At 39.8% G+C, this 19,091-nt stretch overlaps 1 protein-coding gene across 1 annotated transcript in view; it reads right to left on the bottom strand.

Annotated features, from left to right (window-relative positions):
• Positions 1 to 19,091, bottom strand: part of KLHL32 (kelch like family member 32) — a 408,910-nt gene that overhangs the window by 196,313 nt on the left and 193,506 nt on the right. Inside the window, exon 6 of the mRNA XM_053712067.1 lies at positions 15,803 to 16,018. Coding sequence (XP_053568042.1) covers positions 15,803 to 16,018 — 216 coding nt within the window. The remainder of the gene's footprint in view (positions 1 to 15,802; positions 16,019 to 19,091) is intronic.

Genomic DNA, 19,091 nt, shown 5'->3' with positions numbered 1-19,091 from the left:
AAATGTGACTACAGTGCCTCAATCTATAGAGTTACGCTTGATATATAGCCCCACCACTGTGCTTATGTTCTCAGTAACCCTGCTGACTTGGAAACGGGTAATGCATACATCTTAAGATGATTACTTATGGCCACTCGAGCGTCACAAGGGTTTAATTTTAATTTTGTCTTAGATACATATAAGAATGCTGTGTTAAGCAGCTATGGGCTAATTTTTGTTGTAAAGGGTTGTGGATGACTGAGGTATCCTTATGGATTGCGGCACAGCTCTGAGGTTCACTTCACAGTGGCGCTAGCGATCTCTTGGCAGGGGATTTACCTCAAGTTTCTATATGCACTAAGCAATGTTACCTTTTCTACTGCGGACAGATCTAGCCCAGATCAGCTGTCCTGTATCCACTTTTTTATTTCCGTCCCGCACACATTTCTATTTCTTAGGTTACAGGCTTTTTGTCTCTAAACACGTTTGCAAGCAGTTAGCTGTTAGTGCCTACCTCTAATCAGATCCGCAACTGCTCTATTCTGTATATAAGGAGATCTTACTTCTTACCTCACAGCCTCTTTGTTAGCTGAGTACCCACTCTAAATCTCACTTTGCCTTTACATATTTTACTAAAATTCAAAGATATATGCGCTCCACCACTTGTATTAATAATTCCCATTATCAGCCTATAGCTGTTATCCTACCGTATCTTTACATAACAAGTTAGGAAATGATACTTGCTGTGGTCTGTTCATGGCTTTATGTTAATTAGTTTTGTTTTGCTCTGACTTCAGCAAGGTATACCAATGTCCCACAAAGGGTGATCACTGTTTTTCTGCTCGACTTTTGCAAACTCCACATCAATATAAATGACCCAACACTAGTACTGGCCCATTATGGTATTGTATCACGATCACCACGATAACTCAAGGTCTGTCCTGCGAAACATGTAGAAATGTTATCGGTTGGTCCACGTACACTCGCCATGTCCCCCCCATCTCCTACCACCCCATCCCTTCCCCCCCCATGTCCCCCCCCCTCCCTTGCCACCCTTCCATTTCCCCTGTTTTTACGTCTTAAGTCTGTTTGTCCCCCCATCCCTTTCCATCCTGCCCTACCTCTCATCTGTCCCCCACCTTACGCCCCCCCCCCCTGTTTGTCTGGTTTTGTTGTGTTTTGAAATAATGTTAAAAAAACCCCAAGGAAGTGGTGCAAACCCTTATCTTTTAGAGCAATGACTGTCACTTGAGAATTCTTGGAGACAAATGCATGTTAACGTATGAATCTAATGCTTATATTGTTTTATCTGCCCCCGGGCCCATCCTGCGAGGTGGGCTGGGGAGGCACCTTGTAACTTTGCACCCTTTATTGGTTATAAATAAAAGTTTTAAAAAAAAATTGCATGCTCTATCTGAATCACGAAAGAAAAAAATGTGGGCCCTTTAATTACTTATCTGATTAAACCACTAGAACTAGATAACTTAGAACTTAGATAAAATGTGCATGCTCATGTCAAAGAAGAAATGCTAATGTGACTGATTGCTCCATTATTAAAATAGCAGAAGCGTCTGAAAAAACCCCAAAACATTATGAAGCAGGAGAACGCTCACATTATTTCAGTAGATTAAGCATTTTGGTAAGTGCTGGGCAGCTGGACATTTAGGAGATGATGGTTCTGCAGTGGGTTCTATATACATCTGATAATATTAATGTTAAATACATATCTATACCTAAATATCTATAGGAATATATAGAGGTATAGGTGTAAACAGATACAAAATAAATAAGAATATATATCTAATAATAAAAAGGACATTCTCCTGACATTATTAAATATTATTGTAGAATTCTTTAGACACACACACAACACATTTTATAATGCTTTTATTAACCCTCACAATAATAATATATAAGACCCAGTAGCAGACCTAGTTAACAGATGGCCCTGGTGTAAAACATTTTTTTGGGTCCCACAAAGGTAACTCCGTAGTAAGCAATAGTAATGTTAATGCTGCTCTGTATAATAATTTTAAAGATAGCTAGAGCGCCCTGCACTAATAAAAGGTTCTCGTCAATTAGTATTGTACACATCCTGCACAAGTATAGACTGGCTACTATAGGCCCCCAGCAGCACTTGAGCCCTAGTGCCACCGCACCTGCTGTACCAATGGTAGTTCCGCCCCTAATAAGACCCCATATTTGAAATAGTGATGTTTCATGTACTTATAGCTATAAAGTGATACCAATTTTAAATCTTGGTAATATTTACATGGTTAGGTGTTTTATACCCAATTAATTTCTGCATAAATAGCAAGATGGTACAATTCTAATTATTAAATGTTAATTTTAATTGAACAATATCGCCTAGATTTAGAGTTTTGTCGGTAACGACCCGCGTAGCTAACGCATGCTTTTTTTCCCCGCACCTTTTAAATACCGCTGGTATTTAGAGTTCACAGAATGGCTGAGTTAGGCTCCAAAAAGGGAGCGTAGAGCATAATTTACCGCCACTGCAACTCTCAATACCAGCGGTGCTTACGGACGCGGCCAGCTTCAAAAACGTGCTCGTGCACGATTCCCCCATAGAAAACAATGGGGCAGTTTGAGCTGAAAAAAAACCTAACACCTGCAAAAAAGCAGCGTTAAGCTCCTAACGTAGCCCCATTGTTTCCTATGGGGAAACACTTCCTAAGTCTGCACCTAACACTCTAACATGTACCCCGAGTCTAAACACCCCTAGCATTACACTTATTAACCCCTAATTTGCCGCCCCCGCTATCGCTGACACCTGCATATTTTTTTAACCCCTAATCTGCCGCTCCGTACACCGCCGCAACCTACATTATACCTATGTACCCCTAATCTGCTGCCCCTAACACCGCCGACCCCTATATTATATTTATTAACCCCTAATCTGCCGCCCCCAACGTCGCCTCCACCTACCTACAATAATTAACCCCTAATCTGCCGATCGGACCTCACCGCTACTATAATAAATGTATTAACCCCTAAAGCTAAGTCTAACCCTAACACCCCCCTAACTTAAATATAATATAAATCTAACGAAATAAATTAACTCTTATTAAATAAATTATTCCTATTTAAAGCTAAATACTTACCTGTAAAATAAATACTAACCTAAGTTACAATTAAACCTAACACTACACTATCAATAAATAAATTAAATAAAATACCTACAATTAAACCTAACACTACACTATCAATAAATTAATTAAATACAATACCTACAAATAAATACAATGAAATAAACTAACTAAAGTACAAAAAATAAAAAAGAACTAAGTTACAAAAAATAAAAAAATATTTACAAACATAAGAAAAATATTTTAACAATTTTATACTAATTACACCTACTCTAAGCCCCCTAATAAAATAACAAAGACCCACAAAATAAAAAAATGCCCTACCCTATTCTAAAATTAAAATAGAAAAGCTCTTTTACCTTACCAGCCCTGAAAAGGGCCCTTTGCGGGGCATGCCCCAAAGAATTCAGCTCTTTTGCCTGTAAAAAAAAAACATACAATACCCCCCCCAACATTACAACCCACCACCCACATACCCCTAATCTAACCCAAACCCCCCTTAAATAAACCTAACACTAAGCCCCTGAAGATCTCCCTACCTTGTCTTCACCACACCGGGTTCACCGATCGGTCCAGAAGAGCCTCCGATGTCTTGATCCAAGCTCAAGCGGGGGGCTGAAGATGTCCATGATCCAGCTGAAGTCTTCATCCAAGCGGGAGCTGAAGCGGTCCATGATCCGACTGAAGTCTTCATCCAAGCGGGAGCAGAAGAGGTCCATGATCCGGCTGAAGTCTTCTATTAAGCGGCATCTTCAATCTTCTTTCTTCCGGATCCATGTTCATCCCGCCGACGCGGAACATCCATCTTCACCGACGACTTCCAGACGAATGACGGTTCCTTTAAGGGACGTCATCCAAGATGGCGTCCCTCGAATTCCGATTGGCTGATAGGATTCTATCAGCCAATCGGAATTAAGGTAGGAAAATTCTGATTGGCTGATGGAATCAGCCAATCAGATTCAAGTTCAATCCGATTGGCTGACCCAATCAGATTGAGATCGCATTCTATTGGCTGTTCCGATCAGCCAATAGAATGCGAGCTTTCCTACCTTAATTCCGATTGGCTGATAGAATCCTATCAGCCAATCGGAATTCGAGGGACGCCATCTTCGTCGTCGTCGGTGAAGATGGATGTTCCGCGTCGGCGGGATAAACATGGATCCGGAAGAAAGAAGATTGAAGATGCCGCTTGATAGAAGACTTCAGCCGGATCATGGACCTCTTCAGCTCCCGCTTGGATGAAGACTTCAGTCGGATCATGGACCGCTTCAGCTCCCGCTTGGATGAAGACTTCAGCCGGATAATGGACATCTTCAGCCCCCCGCTTGGGCTTGGATCAAGACATCGGAGGCTCTTCTGGACCGATCGGTGAACCCGGTGTGGTGAAGACAAGGTAGGGAGATCTTCAGGGGCTTAGTGTTAGGTTTATTTAAGGGGGGTTTGGGTTAGATTAGGGGTATGTGGGTGGTGGGTTGTAATGTTGGGGGGGGTATTGTATGTTTTTTTTTTTACAGGAAAAAGAGCTGAATTCTTTGGGGCATGCCCCACAAAGGGCCCTTTTCAGGGCTGGTAAGGTAAAAGAGCTTTTCTATTTTAATTTTAGAATAGGGTAGGGAATTTTTTTATTTTGGGGTCTTTGTTATTTTATTAGGGGGCTTAGAGTAGGTGTAATTAGTTTAAAATTGTTGTAATATTTTTCTAATGTTTGTAAATATTTTTTTATTTTTTGTAACAGTTCTTTTTTATTTTTTGTACTTTAGTTAGTTTATTTCATTGTATTTATTTGTAGGTATTGTATTTAATTAATTTATTGATAGTGTAGTGTTAGGTTTAATTGTAACTTAGGTTAGGATTTATTTTACAGGTAATTTTGTAATTATTTTAACTAGGTAACTATTAAATAGTTATTAACTATTTAATAGCTATTGTACCTGGTTAAAATAATTACAAAGTTGCCTGTAAAATAAATATTAATCCTAAAATAGCTACAATATAATTATAATTTATATTGTAGCTATATTAGGGTTCATTTTACAGGTAAGTATTTAGCTTTAAATAGGAATACTTTATTTAATAAGAGTTAATTTATTTTGTTAGATTTAAATTATATTTAACTTAGGGGGTGTTAGGGTTAGGGTTAGAATTAGCTTTAGGGGTTAAAACATTTATTAGAGTAGCGGTGAGGTCCGGTCGGCAGATTAGGGGTTAATACTTGAAGTTAGGTGTCGGCGATGTTAGGGAGGGCAGATTAGGGGTTAATACTATTTATTATAGGGTTATTGAGGCGGGAGTCAGGCGGATTAGGGGTTAATACATTTATTATAGTGGCGGTGAGGTCCGGTCGGCAGATTAGGGGTTAATAATTGTAGGTAGGTGGAGGCGACGTTGGGGGCGGCAGATTAGGGGTTAATAAATATAATATAGGGGTCGGCGGTGTTAGGGGCAGCAGATTAGAGGTACATAGGGATAACGTAGGTGGCGGCGGTGTGCGGTCGGCAGATTAGGGGTTAAAAATTTTTAATAGAGTGGCGGCGATTTGGGGGGGCCTCGGTTTAGGGGTACATAGGTAGTTTATGGGTGTTAGTGTACTTTAGAGCACAGTAGTTAAGAGCTTTATGAACCGGCGTTAGCACAGAAAGCTCTTAACTACTGACTTTTTTCTGCGGCTGGAGTTTTGTCGTTAGATTTCTAACGCTCACTTCAGCCACGACTCTAAATACCGGCGTTAGAAAGATCCCATTGCAAAGATAGGATACGCAAATGGCGTAGGGGGATCTGCGGTATGGAAAAGTCGCGGCTGCAAAGTGAGCGTTAGACCCTTACCTACAGAACTCTAAATACCAGCGGTAGCTCAAAACCAGCGTTAGGAGCCTCTAACGCTGGTTTTGACGGCTAACGCCAAACTCTAAATCTAGTCGTATAAATATAACATCATAAATGTTGCTGTTTTGGGAAGATGAACTGATGCAAAATGTGGAACAATAAAATGTTTGTTTGAAATATTTAGGAAATAATTACTCTTGCTCTGCAATTTACTATGTACATAAATTATTTTCTAAAAATGCTTGGCCTGCAACCCCCCCCCCCCCCCATAATTTATTCTTACCTAATAAATTAATTTATTTCTTCATTGTGAGAGTTCATGAGACCTTACTCTTGTGAATTACATCACCTGGCCACCAGGAGGAGGCAAAGACACCCTACATCAGAGCCTTAAAGGGACAGTCTAGTATAAATTAAACTTTCATTATTCAGATAGGACTTTTAATTTTAATCAACTTTCCAATTTACTTTTCTCATCAAATTTGCTTTTTTCTCTTGGTATTCTTAGTTTAAACTAAACATAGGTAGGCTCATATGCTAATTTCTAAGCCTTTGAGGGCTGCCTCTTATCACAGGCTTTTTAAATCTCTTTTCAACACAAAGAGACAGAAAGTACACGTGGGCCATATAGATAACACTGTGTTCAGGCACATGGGGTTATTTAAGATTTAGCACAAACCAATGCTAAATTTAAGACAATAGATAATAAACAGTCACAGTCATGTGATCAGGGGGCTGGAAGAAGGTTCCTAGATACAAGGTAATCACAGAGGTAAAAAGTATATTAATATAACTGTGTTGGTTATGCAAAACTGGGGAATGGGTAATAAAGGGATTATCTATCTTTTAAAACAATAACAATTCTATGGTAGACTGTCCCTTTAAGTATCTCACCCACTTCCCCTTCCCTCCCAGTAGTGCATATAACCAAGGATAGGAAGAAAAAGAAGGAAAAGAAAGAAGGGTAAAGAGATGCAAAACTAAAACTGCTGCCACCAACAACAAAATAAATGGGTGGGTTCGTGGACTCTCACAACCAAGAAATAAATGAATTTATCAGATAAGAATAAACTATGCTTTCTTTCTAATGGTTGTGAGAGTCCATGAGACCTTACTCTTGGGAACTAATACCCAAGCTGAGAAGTCCACGAAATACGGTGAAACAAGGAAAGGCCGGCACCTATTTACCAGGAACAACTGCATGAAGGACCTTCCTTCCAAAAGCTGCCTCTGCTGAGGTGAAAACATCAAAATTTTCAAATTTAGTGAAAATATGCAAAGAAGACCAGTTTGCAACCTTGCATATCTTTTCCACTGTAGACTCATTCTTGAAGGCCCAAGAAGTAGAGATAGAACAAGTGGAATGAGCCATCATTCTAGCAGACCTGCCTCCAAGTAAGCCTTGTGAATTAAAATCCATGACAAAGACACAGTCGTAGCCTTTAGACCCCTGCATTTTCCTGAATATGCTAAAACATATAAACAAGCTTCGAGACGAAAATCCCTCAAAGTCTGTAAATAAAACTTCAATGCCCTAATCACATCCAAACTATGCAATAGTCTCTCCTTAGAAGAATGTGTCTTAGGACATACAGAAGGAACAACAATTTGCTGATTAATTTTGTCATCTTAAACTACCTTTGTCAAAATAAAAACAGACACCATACGTAACACAGCCTTATCCCAATGAAAAACCAAATTAGGCGAATCACAAGACAAAGTCAATAACTCTGAAACCCTGCAAGCTGAAGAAATAGCCAACAAGAACAGGACTGTACAAAATAGTAACTTGATGTCTAAGGAATGCATCGGTTCAAAGGGTGGGAATTGTAGGAACAAATTAAGACTCCATGTTTGAGAAACCGGTTTGATGTGAAAAAGCCCCCCTAAACACCGGAATCTGTGACTTTAACCCTATCAGGCCTTTCCCTCTATATTTAATATGTAATCCGATAAACAAATTGCAATTATATCAGTGGCTTATAATATAATATTTATTTATTTTTTAAATCTTTTTATTGAGGTTTTTCATATCGATACAGACAGAAATAAATACCATATTTCGCATAGAACATAAAACAACAGTAAGAAAATGGCAAAATATACAGAATTTCAAGTAAATAATATTGAATGAGCCTCTGAAACCTCAGTTTTATATTTTATAGTCAATAAATGAAAACACCTCTATAATTCTCAACAGGCCACTCATGGACCCATGAAAGCTAAATGGTTTGTTTGAGGTGCTCTAATGTAACGCACGGTCTCTTTTGGACCTTGAAATAAGCATACCAAGATAAGCCAATGACATTAATGAATCTTGAAATAACAATAACTGTGAAACAGAAATATATATGTTAATCAGTGAAACCAACCCAACATAGAGAACAAATGCTGTTTTCTGAGTCTAAAGGAGTAAAATTATAAATAACTATATAGATTTAGTACGTGCCCTACAAAATTCAGAATTGGAAATATACTAGGCTTTTCTCCAAATATAATAGAACTCAATATAGCACATATGCCATTAAACAAACCACTGTCCGCATAGTTATGTAGTCTTAGGAGAGCGTATATCTTATTAAAAATTGATGCCTGTAGGCTTCCCAGTCACCTAATAGTGAAATGTAGTAGATAATGTAATAGTGGCTATAGTTCTGTGGTGCAAAACTACCTCTGAATGGAAAATTCTGAGTTCTCCATTTAGCTTATTGGATTATTAGAAAGAAGATACTATAATAGTTTAGTCCATTATATATTTGGGATATAATATGCTATAAACCTATCATTAGGTGTAAGACAACATAGTGAATTGTGTAGGGCAGGAGGACAACATTTTATAAGAGGTAAAACTTCTCTACCATCTTTAAAGCTAGAGTACATTATATAGGAGATCTAGATTTTTAGATTAGAGGATGGTCATTAACGCTCTGATAAATTAAAGTAATGTCAATTTACAATCCATGCTGGAAACATGGGCACATGGGGCTAAAGTAAATGGAAAAATATGGCCATAGGTTGCCTGTTCAGCACTTCATATGTACAGATAAATGTAAATGTAATGTGGATGATATTAGTAACACACCTCCCCTCGGCCATGGAACATGGTGTAATAAATACCAAAACATGTATAAATGTTAAAAAAACAGCAATAATCCTAAACAGTAATAACCAGCGTCCAGAAGAGAGCATATGGACAACAGCAACCGCCATAACTGTCTATAATAATATAACATAGAGTCTGAATGAATAATGTCGCTGTTCTTCAGTGTCAACATCAACAGTTTTGCATTACAAGAATGGTGACAGATTAGCCTAAAAGAGAGCATATGGACAACAGCAACCACCATAACTGTCCATAATAATATAACAAAGAGTCTGAATTAGTAGTGTCGCTGTTCTTCAGTGTCAGCATCAACAGTTTTGCCTTACCAGTATGGTGGCAGATTAGCCTATTCCAGATTTACCAGCTGATGTTCTGCCACCCAGCTTCACCACCTTTAAAGTGGGAGAATGCCATACAGATATGAGGGGAAGTGAGGGCAAATCCTATTGTGTCTCCGATATAGAGCAGAGTCAGGGGCCAAAGAAAATAATGTACCTGGTGCTGCTGCAGAGCTAATGTCAGTGTGAGTTTTCCAGGCAGGGGGTATTGCTGTGTCTTAGGGAGAAGTTCCGTTACTGCTTGTGTGTCCCCTGGAAAAGGCAATCTCCTCCGGTCTGCCTGATAGTGCCTCCACCTCCACTACGTGAGAAAATTCGGCCCCAGCACAAGCAACAGAAGGCTCTTCCTCACCCGAGGTCATAGTTTCTTCTTGAAGAGGCTTTCTGGAAGCGGAGCTCCTATAGTCTGTTGGACTGCGAGGATGCAGAGTCGTAGGGCTGATGCCTTTAGCTCCGGTCATATTCAATTTGGGAACTAGCTGCGAGACCTGTGGCAGTTTCTTCGCCCCGCTTGCCACAATATGTAGCATGGATTCAGTAAGGTAAGGAATTTTAAGTTCGTGTTCAGCCTCTATAATCTGGGTCTCCCGATCTGGTATACAACCACCAGGCTGCTCTAAATGATCAGAGAAAGTCTTAGGTGCGCCCACAGTTTGAAAATCTGCACAGGAGTCTGCTGTCACGTCGTAGTGGTGAGGGGCAATAGACGACAAGTGCCGGGGCCTCAATAACTCGCCCCTCATATATAGCTTCCTATCTAATGCTCCTCTGCTATGCCCCCTATATATGACTTCTCGGATTGAGTTACAAACTTCATGGAGAGCTTCTGTAAAGGCCATCTGGTGGAATTGGAGGAGCTTGCTGATTTCCAGTATAGTTGCTTCTGCCTCCGCCATGTCTTAGGGTAGATCAGGTCAGGTTTCCAGTATCATATGTTGAGATGGTTTCACTTTTTTCTTTTCTTAGTGTGGGCAACAATTTTGTGTTGCTTGTAACCCAGAATCAAGAAGATCCTGGGGGGGTTATATATGCGGCAGCCCCGATAGCATAGAATAACTGAATCACAAAGTAGGCCCGTCAGCCATGCGGTCAGCTTCCATGCAATCTAGCTGAGGAGCATAGGAAGATTAATCTATGCGATGTTGTCTCTCTGACTCCACCAGGGTGACTTCAGGACACATTAACCACCATGTCAGACACAAAAATTATGCTCCGCCCCAATATAATATTTTTTATTAAGAATCCAAACACATGTACAAATGTAGTGAGAAGCAAGAGAAGCGTCTAATATTCAAGGCTATATTTCTCTATCTATACTAACCTGTTACCTGTATGTGTGTAAGGAAGACCCTATTATATTGGTCTTATCCTGATCTTCTTCTTCTCTAGTTCCTTCCAATACAGCAAATATAAAGCCACCAAGCCAAACCATGAGGAGAGTCCGAGCCAATGAAATCCTGACTTTGCGTCCAGTCATCCAGAGTCAGCTCCAAGGGGGACCAATGCCCACCCAAATGGAATGCTGTGCCCCCTCAAAAAATATTGATATGATCATACGCTTTAAAAATAATAAATAAAATAATGAATTGTTATGTAATTCAGCATGCTGGGGGCAGAGTTAGCTGCCGAACTGTGAGGTCGCATCACACATCTGCAAGGAGCTCTGTGTCTTAACATCTTATTTGGAATTGGAAGTTAGCGACTTTTTGGACTCGTCTTTAACCCTATTAATTTTACCTAACTATCGTGAGTTACTCATTTTCTTAAACAATAGACCATGATACATGTTGTAGTTGTACCTGAGTTCGGAATTAAACGACGCACAAGCTTGTGTGCCAAAAGAGAAAAGTTGTCCAGACTCAATTATTCCCATCTCCTCTAAAATATATTCCTTTAATACTGGCATTGGCTATAAATTAAATATCAAGATGGCTACACTTTTCTGCAGAATATTTAAGTCTGCTCTTATTTTGACTCTCATATATGCTTTGTAAATGCGTGTCCCCTCGTGAAAAAAAAATGCCCCCCCCCCCATTTCATTCGTTCAGGAGCCGACCCTGCAGTCCTCCATAGGTGCCCAAAGTCCAGCACATGCACCAGCTACCTGTAGATGTCAGTGTTGTCCAAGGGTGTCCAAATCTCATTTGACCTCTGTGGCCCTTTAGGGCAGAAACAGTGTGACCTCCTTTAATATCTAGACAGTGTTGATTCAATGCCTCCAGCTGAGATATATTCTCCTGTTGCATTTGTTTAGAAGAGAATCCACACACATCTTAGAATTGTCCAGAGAAGATTCCTTTGATGTTGGGTTTGGCTGTTAAATAAACCAGTTCCCAAGGAATGTCATTAAGAGAAATCCACTTTAGCTCCATCAGGAAGCATTGGTAATATTATTATTGTTTTATATATTTATAACAATTACAGGTTTGATTCTTACCAGAGCCTGAACAAAGGACTGAATATCAGGAAGACAAGCTATTCTCCAGTGAAGCAGAACAGAAAGTGAAGAAATCTGGCCCTTGATAGAACTGGCCGAAATCCCTTATCAAAGCCTTCCTGAAGAAACTGACGAATACGAGGAATTTTCAAAGAATGCCAAGAATAACCTCTATCAGAACACCAAGAAAGATACCACAACTTGTGGTAAATCCTTTTTGTAGTAGGCTTGCGAGCCTGTAGCAAAGTCTCAATTACAGAATCAGAGAAACCCCTCAATCTCCAAGCAGTTAAATTGAGAGATTGAAGATTGTGAAAAAAAAAAATGGATCCTGTGCTAGAAGATCTGGATGCTGAGGAATATACCACTGAGGAGCACTGGATATCCGTACAAGGTTGGCATATTATTATTATTATTATCGGTTATTTGTAGAGCGCCAACAGATTCCACAGCGCTAATCCTTCCAAGTCCTTCTGGGCCACACTAGGACTATCAGTTTGGCTGACATTTTCCTGCTTGATTCACTAGATGATACCTCCAAGGGGCAACTAAGCTGTCTATTATTTCCGCTTGAGGGTCCCTGGATCTCCACCTATAGCTTGTGATTCAGACATGAAGCCATTGAGTCTATCTCCAGAAGCCCCAAATGAGTGGTCAACTTATTGAATATCTCCTGATTGAGTGACCATTCCTCCGAGTGCAGTGTCTAGTGGCTCAAATAATCTGCCTCCGTTGTCTACCCCCCCCCGGAATGGGAATGACTGAAATAGTCCATTGACGTTCCTCTGCACAGTTCAGGATTTGTGTACCCCCTTGATGATTTATATACGCCACTGTAGTAACATTGCCCTGAGCTCCAGGATAATGTCGCCTCATGAGGAGACCAAACATCCTGAGTCCTCAGATGGCCTCAAACCGCTTCCCCAACCCAATAGACTGGCGTCCATTGAAATTATATCCAACGTTGGACGATGAAACCCCATTCCCGGGGACACCGGGCTGGGTGACATCTACCAATAGAGAGATTGTCTGGTGGCAGGATCCATGCAAAATAATAGAGACAGGTTGGAATGATCTCCGTTCCTCTGCTTCAGCATGCAAAGCTGAAGAGGTCACAAATAAAACCTTGCAAATAGCATGGCGTCTGATGCTGACACCATGAGGATGTGTAAGTTAGCATCATTCAGGTCCACTGTGGACATAAACTGACCATGAAGTACTAGAGGTAGAATGGATCTGAGTGTTTTCATTTTGAAGGAAGGAATCTTTAAAAAAAAATGTCAGCGTTTTTAGATCCAGGATGGGTCTGAATGTCCCCTCCTTCTTTGAAACAATGCGGTTTGAGTAAAACCCCTTTACCTTGTCCTGAAATGAAACTGGTACAATTACCCCCATGTCCTCTAGATCTTGTATGTACTGAACAAAAGCTGCTCTCTTGTCTGGTCTTTTGGAAATGTGAGACAAGATAAACCTGCCATGTGGAGGCTGAGTTCTGAATCCTATTTGGCAACCCTGTGAAACAATCTCCAAAACCCAATGGTCTTGAACAGAACAATCCCCTGTCTCTTGGAAAAGGCTTAGTCTGCCCCCTACAAGAAAAAAAGTCTGGATCAGGGGCCACACCTTTATGCTGACTTCAGGTGAGAAGTGTTTTTTTTTTACAGCTTTGACTTGCTCCAAACAGGATTTGGTCTCCAGGTAGGTTTAGAGGACTCGTTCATCTGAGAAGAAGAGGAGGTTCTCTGATATTGTTTTGGTGAGAAACAAAAATTGCCATCGGACTTTCCTTTAGACTTCTTATCTTGAGGCAAAAAGGCACCCTTGCCACATGTCACAGTAGAAATAATTGAGTCCAATCCTGGACCAAAAAGACTCTTACCCCTAAAAGCTAAAGATAATAGTCTGGATTTAGAAACCATGTCAGCAGACCAAGATTTCAGCCAAAGACCTCTTCTGGACAAATTAAAGAATTAGCGGTCTTTAACGACTGAATTCAATCCTTGATATCCTCTAGTGGGAATTCCACTAACACTAAGGGGCCTATCTATCAAGCTCCAAACGGAGCTTGAAGGCCCGTGTTTCTGGCGAGTCTGAAGACTCTCCAGAAACACAAGTTATGGAGCAGCGGTCTAAAGACCGCTGCTCAATAACCCTGTCCGCCTGCTCTGATGAGGCAGACAGGAATCGCCACAATTCAACACGATCAAGTACGATCGGGATGATTGACACCCTCCTGTTGGCTGCCCATTGGCCGCGAGTCTGCAGGGGGCGGCGTTGCAACAGCAGCTTTTGTGAGCTGCTGGTGCAATGCTGAATACGGAGAGTGTATTGCTCTCCGCAATCAGTGATGTCTGTCGGACCTGATCCGCACTGTCGGATCAGGTCCGACAGACATTTGTTAAATTGGCCTCTAAATCTGCTAAAAAGAGTCACACAAAAAAAGCTGTGACTCCAGCAATGCTCACTGCAGGCTGAAACAATATCCCCCCCCTTGTAAAAATGCCTTTCTAAGACAACCCTCTACTTCTCTGTCCATTGTGTCCAGGAAAGAAGTACTATCTTCTAGAGGTATAGTGGTTAGTTTGGCTAAATTAAATATAGCACTGTCTACTTTGGGAACAGTCCCCCATAAATCCATATTGGACTCAAGGACAGGAAAAAGCTTTTTAAAGGTGGGAGAGGGAGTGAAATGAACTACTTGCTTATCCTATACCTTAGCAATAATTTCTGAAGCCAATGAAGGAACAGGGAAAGTTTCTGAAGCCTTAGACTTAGGTCTGAAAATAAGTTCTTATCTCTGAACTGTCTATAGACTCCTGGACTCCTAAGGTTATTAATACCTCCTTAAGTAAGGATCACAAATGATCCATCTTAAATTTAAAAGTTATGTCCTCTGGCTGTTTATCTGCTTCAGAAGACTCATCTGTGGAAACCTTGCCTTCTGAGCTACAAGAAAATATTTCAGCCTCTGAAACCTGCGACTGCAAGTAAGAGCCGGAAGAAATATTTTTATATTTGTGTTTACGCTTACTCACGGTAGGCAGTGCTACAATAGCCTCAAAGACTACTGACTGCCCCCCCCCCCCATTGTACTCACTGCTCTGCTTTTCAAATCCAATATGCAGTAAATGTTTGTCCTAAATGGTGACTGACAGTATGGAGCCTTGTAAAAAAGTACATTCACATCACCAGGCTAGAGGAGGCTAAGGCACTGCCTTGCGACACCAGTGGCTTGCTAGTGACTAAGACATAGTTTTGCTCCTCTTTACCCTACTTTATTTCCTTCTTTTTTTCCTATCCTTGACTATACACACTACTGGGAGGGAAGGGGAAGTGGGAGAGATACTTAATGCTCTAGTGTAGGGTGTCTGCCTCCTCCTGGTGGGCAGCTGATGTAATTCTCAAGAGTAGGTCTCATGGACTCTCACAACTATTATAAAAGAAAAGAGGTATAGTTTGTGTGGGTACCTCACAGAAAATAACCATGTAAACGCAATGAGGGCCAAACAACTAAAACACTTCTAGAACAGGGGTGTAAAAATGTATACCAGTCCACCATTTTGCAGGATTGTCACAAGTTTGGGCAGCTTCCTGCCAGAAGCCCCTCGACATGTCATTTTGAAGGGTCTGACTGAATCACACCCATGACCCACCAAGAAACCTGCACTGCCCGCCCCATAACCTCACCCATCTGACTGTAACTCCACACCTCTCACATTTAACCCTGCCCACAAAATACCATTTGGGCATTACCCACAAGTTCAGAAATGCAGATATTGTTACATTATTGCAACATAACTGTCTTCCCAGATCATAAACTATTAAAGCAAGAAAAAGTGTTAGAGAAATGGTATGTTATAAATGAAGTTACAAACTGATATGATCTTCCGCACTAATTATACAGCAAGACCATGCTCTTAACATCTTAAATTGTGCATGATTAACACAGCAAATTATTTGACCTGTTTCTTTAAAAATGTAACGTACATATCTTTTATATCTCATTATTACTCACCTGCCAAATTTGTTCTTCGCTAAGTGAAGTTAACTGGTCTCTCTTCAAAACATCTCTTAGAAGACGGAAGGGCAAAGCAAGTACTTCTTCCGGATGACTTTTTAGAAGCTCTGAAAAGTGTTTTACGAGAAAATCCACCACTGCTTTCTCCAGTAACGATAGGTTAAACAGGTCAGCAAGTTTATACAGGTCCAAGTAATTAAAGCTATTCAGCTCCTGAAGAAGAAAATAAATAAAAACTAATTTAATTTTTTGTTTGCAGTGATTTTATTTTCATTAATAAAAACTTTGTAATGACTTCCTTGTTTTTACCTGAGAGAAATAAAACACAGAAATACAGACTTTGACGGAATATAAAAACCAGAAGGCCCATCAAGTCTGCCCACATTTGCTTCTGGAGTGTAAGTTTAAAGGGATATTGTAGGGCACAAAATTACACAATCTAATGAATTAAAATAAGTAATGTTTGACCTTCTCACTGTGAAACTCTTTGGCCCCAATATTCAAAGCATCAACAGAGAAACTGCCTTTCTGGCCTCATAGTCCGTCAATACTTTCTAAAAAAAGGGGCAGATCCACAAAGTGCGATGTGTCTCTCATAGGATAGGATATAACGTCAGCTAAAAACCATCACCGACAATGCCACTTGTCGGCACTTTCAGTGAGCGGGGGCGGTGCATAATAGTAGTGTTAGCAATACTTTACATTCCTATGTTCTTCACATAAAAGAGAATGTTCTTTTTATTTTTAAATAAATATATATAAAATAAAAGAAAGGCACTCTCAAGTCTTTTAAAAAATGATACACTGATTAAAACACTTTTGAAAAGACCAGAGAAAACCTGCCTTTATTTTCTATATAAAACCTTTTGGCACTCTGGCAGCTGACCTGTAGGTGAGAATGCGCTATAACCGATACTTTTTGTATGTATGTATGTATGTGTATATATATATATATATATATATATATATATATATAAATGTAATTTTTTTGTAACCCTTACAGTTTACTGTATTCTAGCACAGTTTCAGCTTTCACTTGAGTGCAAACTATAACTTTCAACTTGTAATATAAGTGCAGGTTAGCACGTTTGCCATCTCTTTTGAAAGTATAGGCTGCGCTAGAGCGAAGTTGGCAGCGCTAACCTTTCTCTGGTAAACGAGATTTACCACAGCCTTGTAATGTCAAGTCGATCGCTAATGTTAGCGTGGTCGAACGATATTGCAACCCAATCTATTATTAGTGCGCCACTTGTTATCTGAAACTATGTATTTAACCCTTGCAAAGAGGTTACACATACATAAAGTCCTGCTCAGGAGCCATAAGCATTGCATCTCCTGAGCTGAACCCAGCCAGTGATGGGCAGAGTTATGTAACTGCCACTGGTGATTGCCTCACAAGTTGTTTCCTGCTCAGGACCAGCAGTTCTCTGCAGCTCCCAAGTGAGACATTTCTTTAATTCCCTTATAGTTTTCCGATTAAATCTCTGATGGACAAAAGAGGTGGGTAACAATGTGTCCTTGTAGGAACCAAACATTTTTCTTGCAAGTAAAAACAGAATTCCTACTTCCAAAGTTAAAACCACAGCAATTACATTTGCTGGACTAGTATGAACATAATTGCAGAGTGAACGTATAATTGTAGAATGAAATTATATGAAATGGCATATAATACAGTAAGATATTTAACTCTTCAGGGCCCCTGGGAATTGCTCAGCCCTGATGATTCTGTACTATATGCAGGTGATTATTTCAATCACATTTCTGCTTCACTGAATAAGGTAATTGCACAGCACTGCAGAAATGTGCTTGGCAAGACTGTGCAAGGGGTTAATGTGTGAGTGAAAACAGACAAATTAAGCAACAATCTGATTTCTAGGCACATGACCTTACATTATACAGCCCAGTACAACAGAGGAGACAATGAAATTAACATAAGAATAGATATACTTAAAGTTCTAAATCCATCTGATGTTGCATCCCTGAGATAACTATCTTGGCTGATAAGGAAATCTTCATACTAATATGCCTATGTTTCTAATCATGCTCATATCATATACTCATTCTCCCCACCCCTAAACTCATGCCAGGGTATCCCATACTCAAAGCCACTAAATAACGTTAACCATTTACAAATCCTTACAACTTCTAACCATGCCATTCAGTCAATTTCTGTTATATAACATAAAAGGCAGAATCAAAAGTTAAAGGAGTATGAAACCCAATACTTTTCTTTCATGATTCATATAGAACATTCATTTTTAAACAACTTTCCAATTTACTTCTATTACCAATTTTGCTTCATTCTCTTGGTATCCTTTTTTTGACGGTGCAGCAATGCACTACTGTGAGCTAGCTGACCACTTCAGTAAGTCAATCACAATAGAGATGTGTGCACCCACCAATCAGCAGCTAGATTCCAGCTCCTGAACCTACCTAGGCATCCTTTTAAGCAAAGGATACCAAGAGAACTAAGCAAATTAGATAATAGATGTCAATTAGAAAGTGGTTTAAAATTATATGGTCAGTCTGAATCATGAAAAGTAAATTTAGTTTTTTAAGTCCCTTTAAGCTTAAAGGGTGTTTCATAAAGTGCAACAAGATTGTATATCAAATATTAATGAAAATAATATAAAAATAAGGAAAACATTTCTTCTTTTTCCACTTTTTAGACTTAGTAGATGATAAGGGGCAGATTTATCAAGCTCCGTATGCTGCTTGATGCCCCTGTTTCCGTGAGGAAACAGAAATTATGAATCAGCGGTCTAAAGACCACTGCACCATAACTTGTCCGCCTGCTCTGAGGCCGCAGAAAGAAATCAACCCGATCAAATACGATCGGGTTGATTGACACCCCCCCTGCAGGGGGCAGCATTGCACAAGCTGTTCACAAGAACTGCTGGTGCAATGATAAATACCGACAGCGTATGCTGACGGCATTTATCGATGTGCAGCGGACATGATACGCTACATTGTATCATGTCTGAATGCACTATGATAAATCTACCACAAGCCTTTGTCCTGCAAATGTGCATTGACTAATAGCAGGAATGGGGGACACATTTACATATGGCTTCTGACTTAAAGAGATATGAAACCCATTTTTTTTTCTTTCATGGTTCAGATAGAGCATGCAATTTTAAACAACTTTCGAATTTACTCCTATTATCAAATTATCTTCATATGAGATTACTAGAGATTCATATGAGATTACTATAGCTTCATATGAGATTACTAGAGCTTCATATGAGATTACTAGAGCTTCATATGAGATTACTAGAGCTTCATA

Source organism: Bombina bombina, chromosome 4, assembly GCF_027579735.1.
Source record: "Bombina bombina isolate aBomBom1 chromosome 4, aBomBom1.pri, whole genome shotgun sequence".
Taxonomy (NCBI): Eukaryota; Metazoa; Chordata; class Amphibia; order Anura; family Bombinatoridae; genus Bombina; species Bombina bombina.
This window is presented reverse-complemented; position numbering and strand designations above follow the sequence as displayed.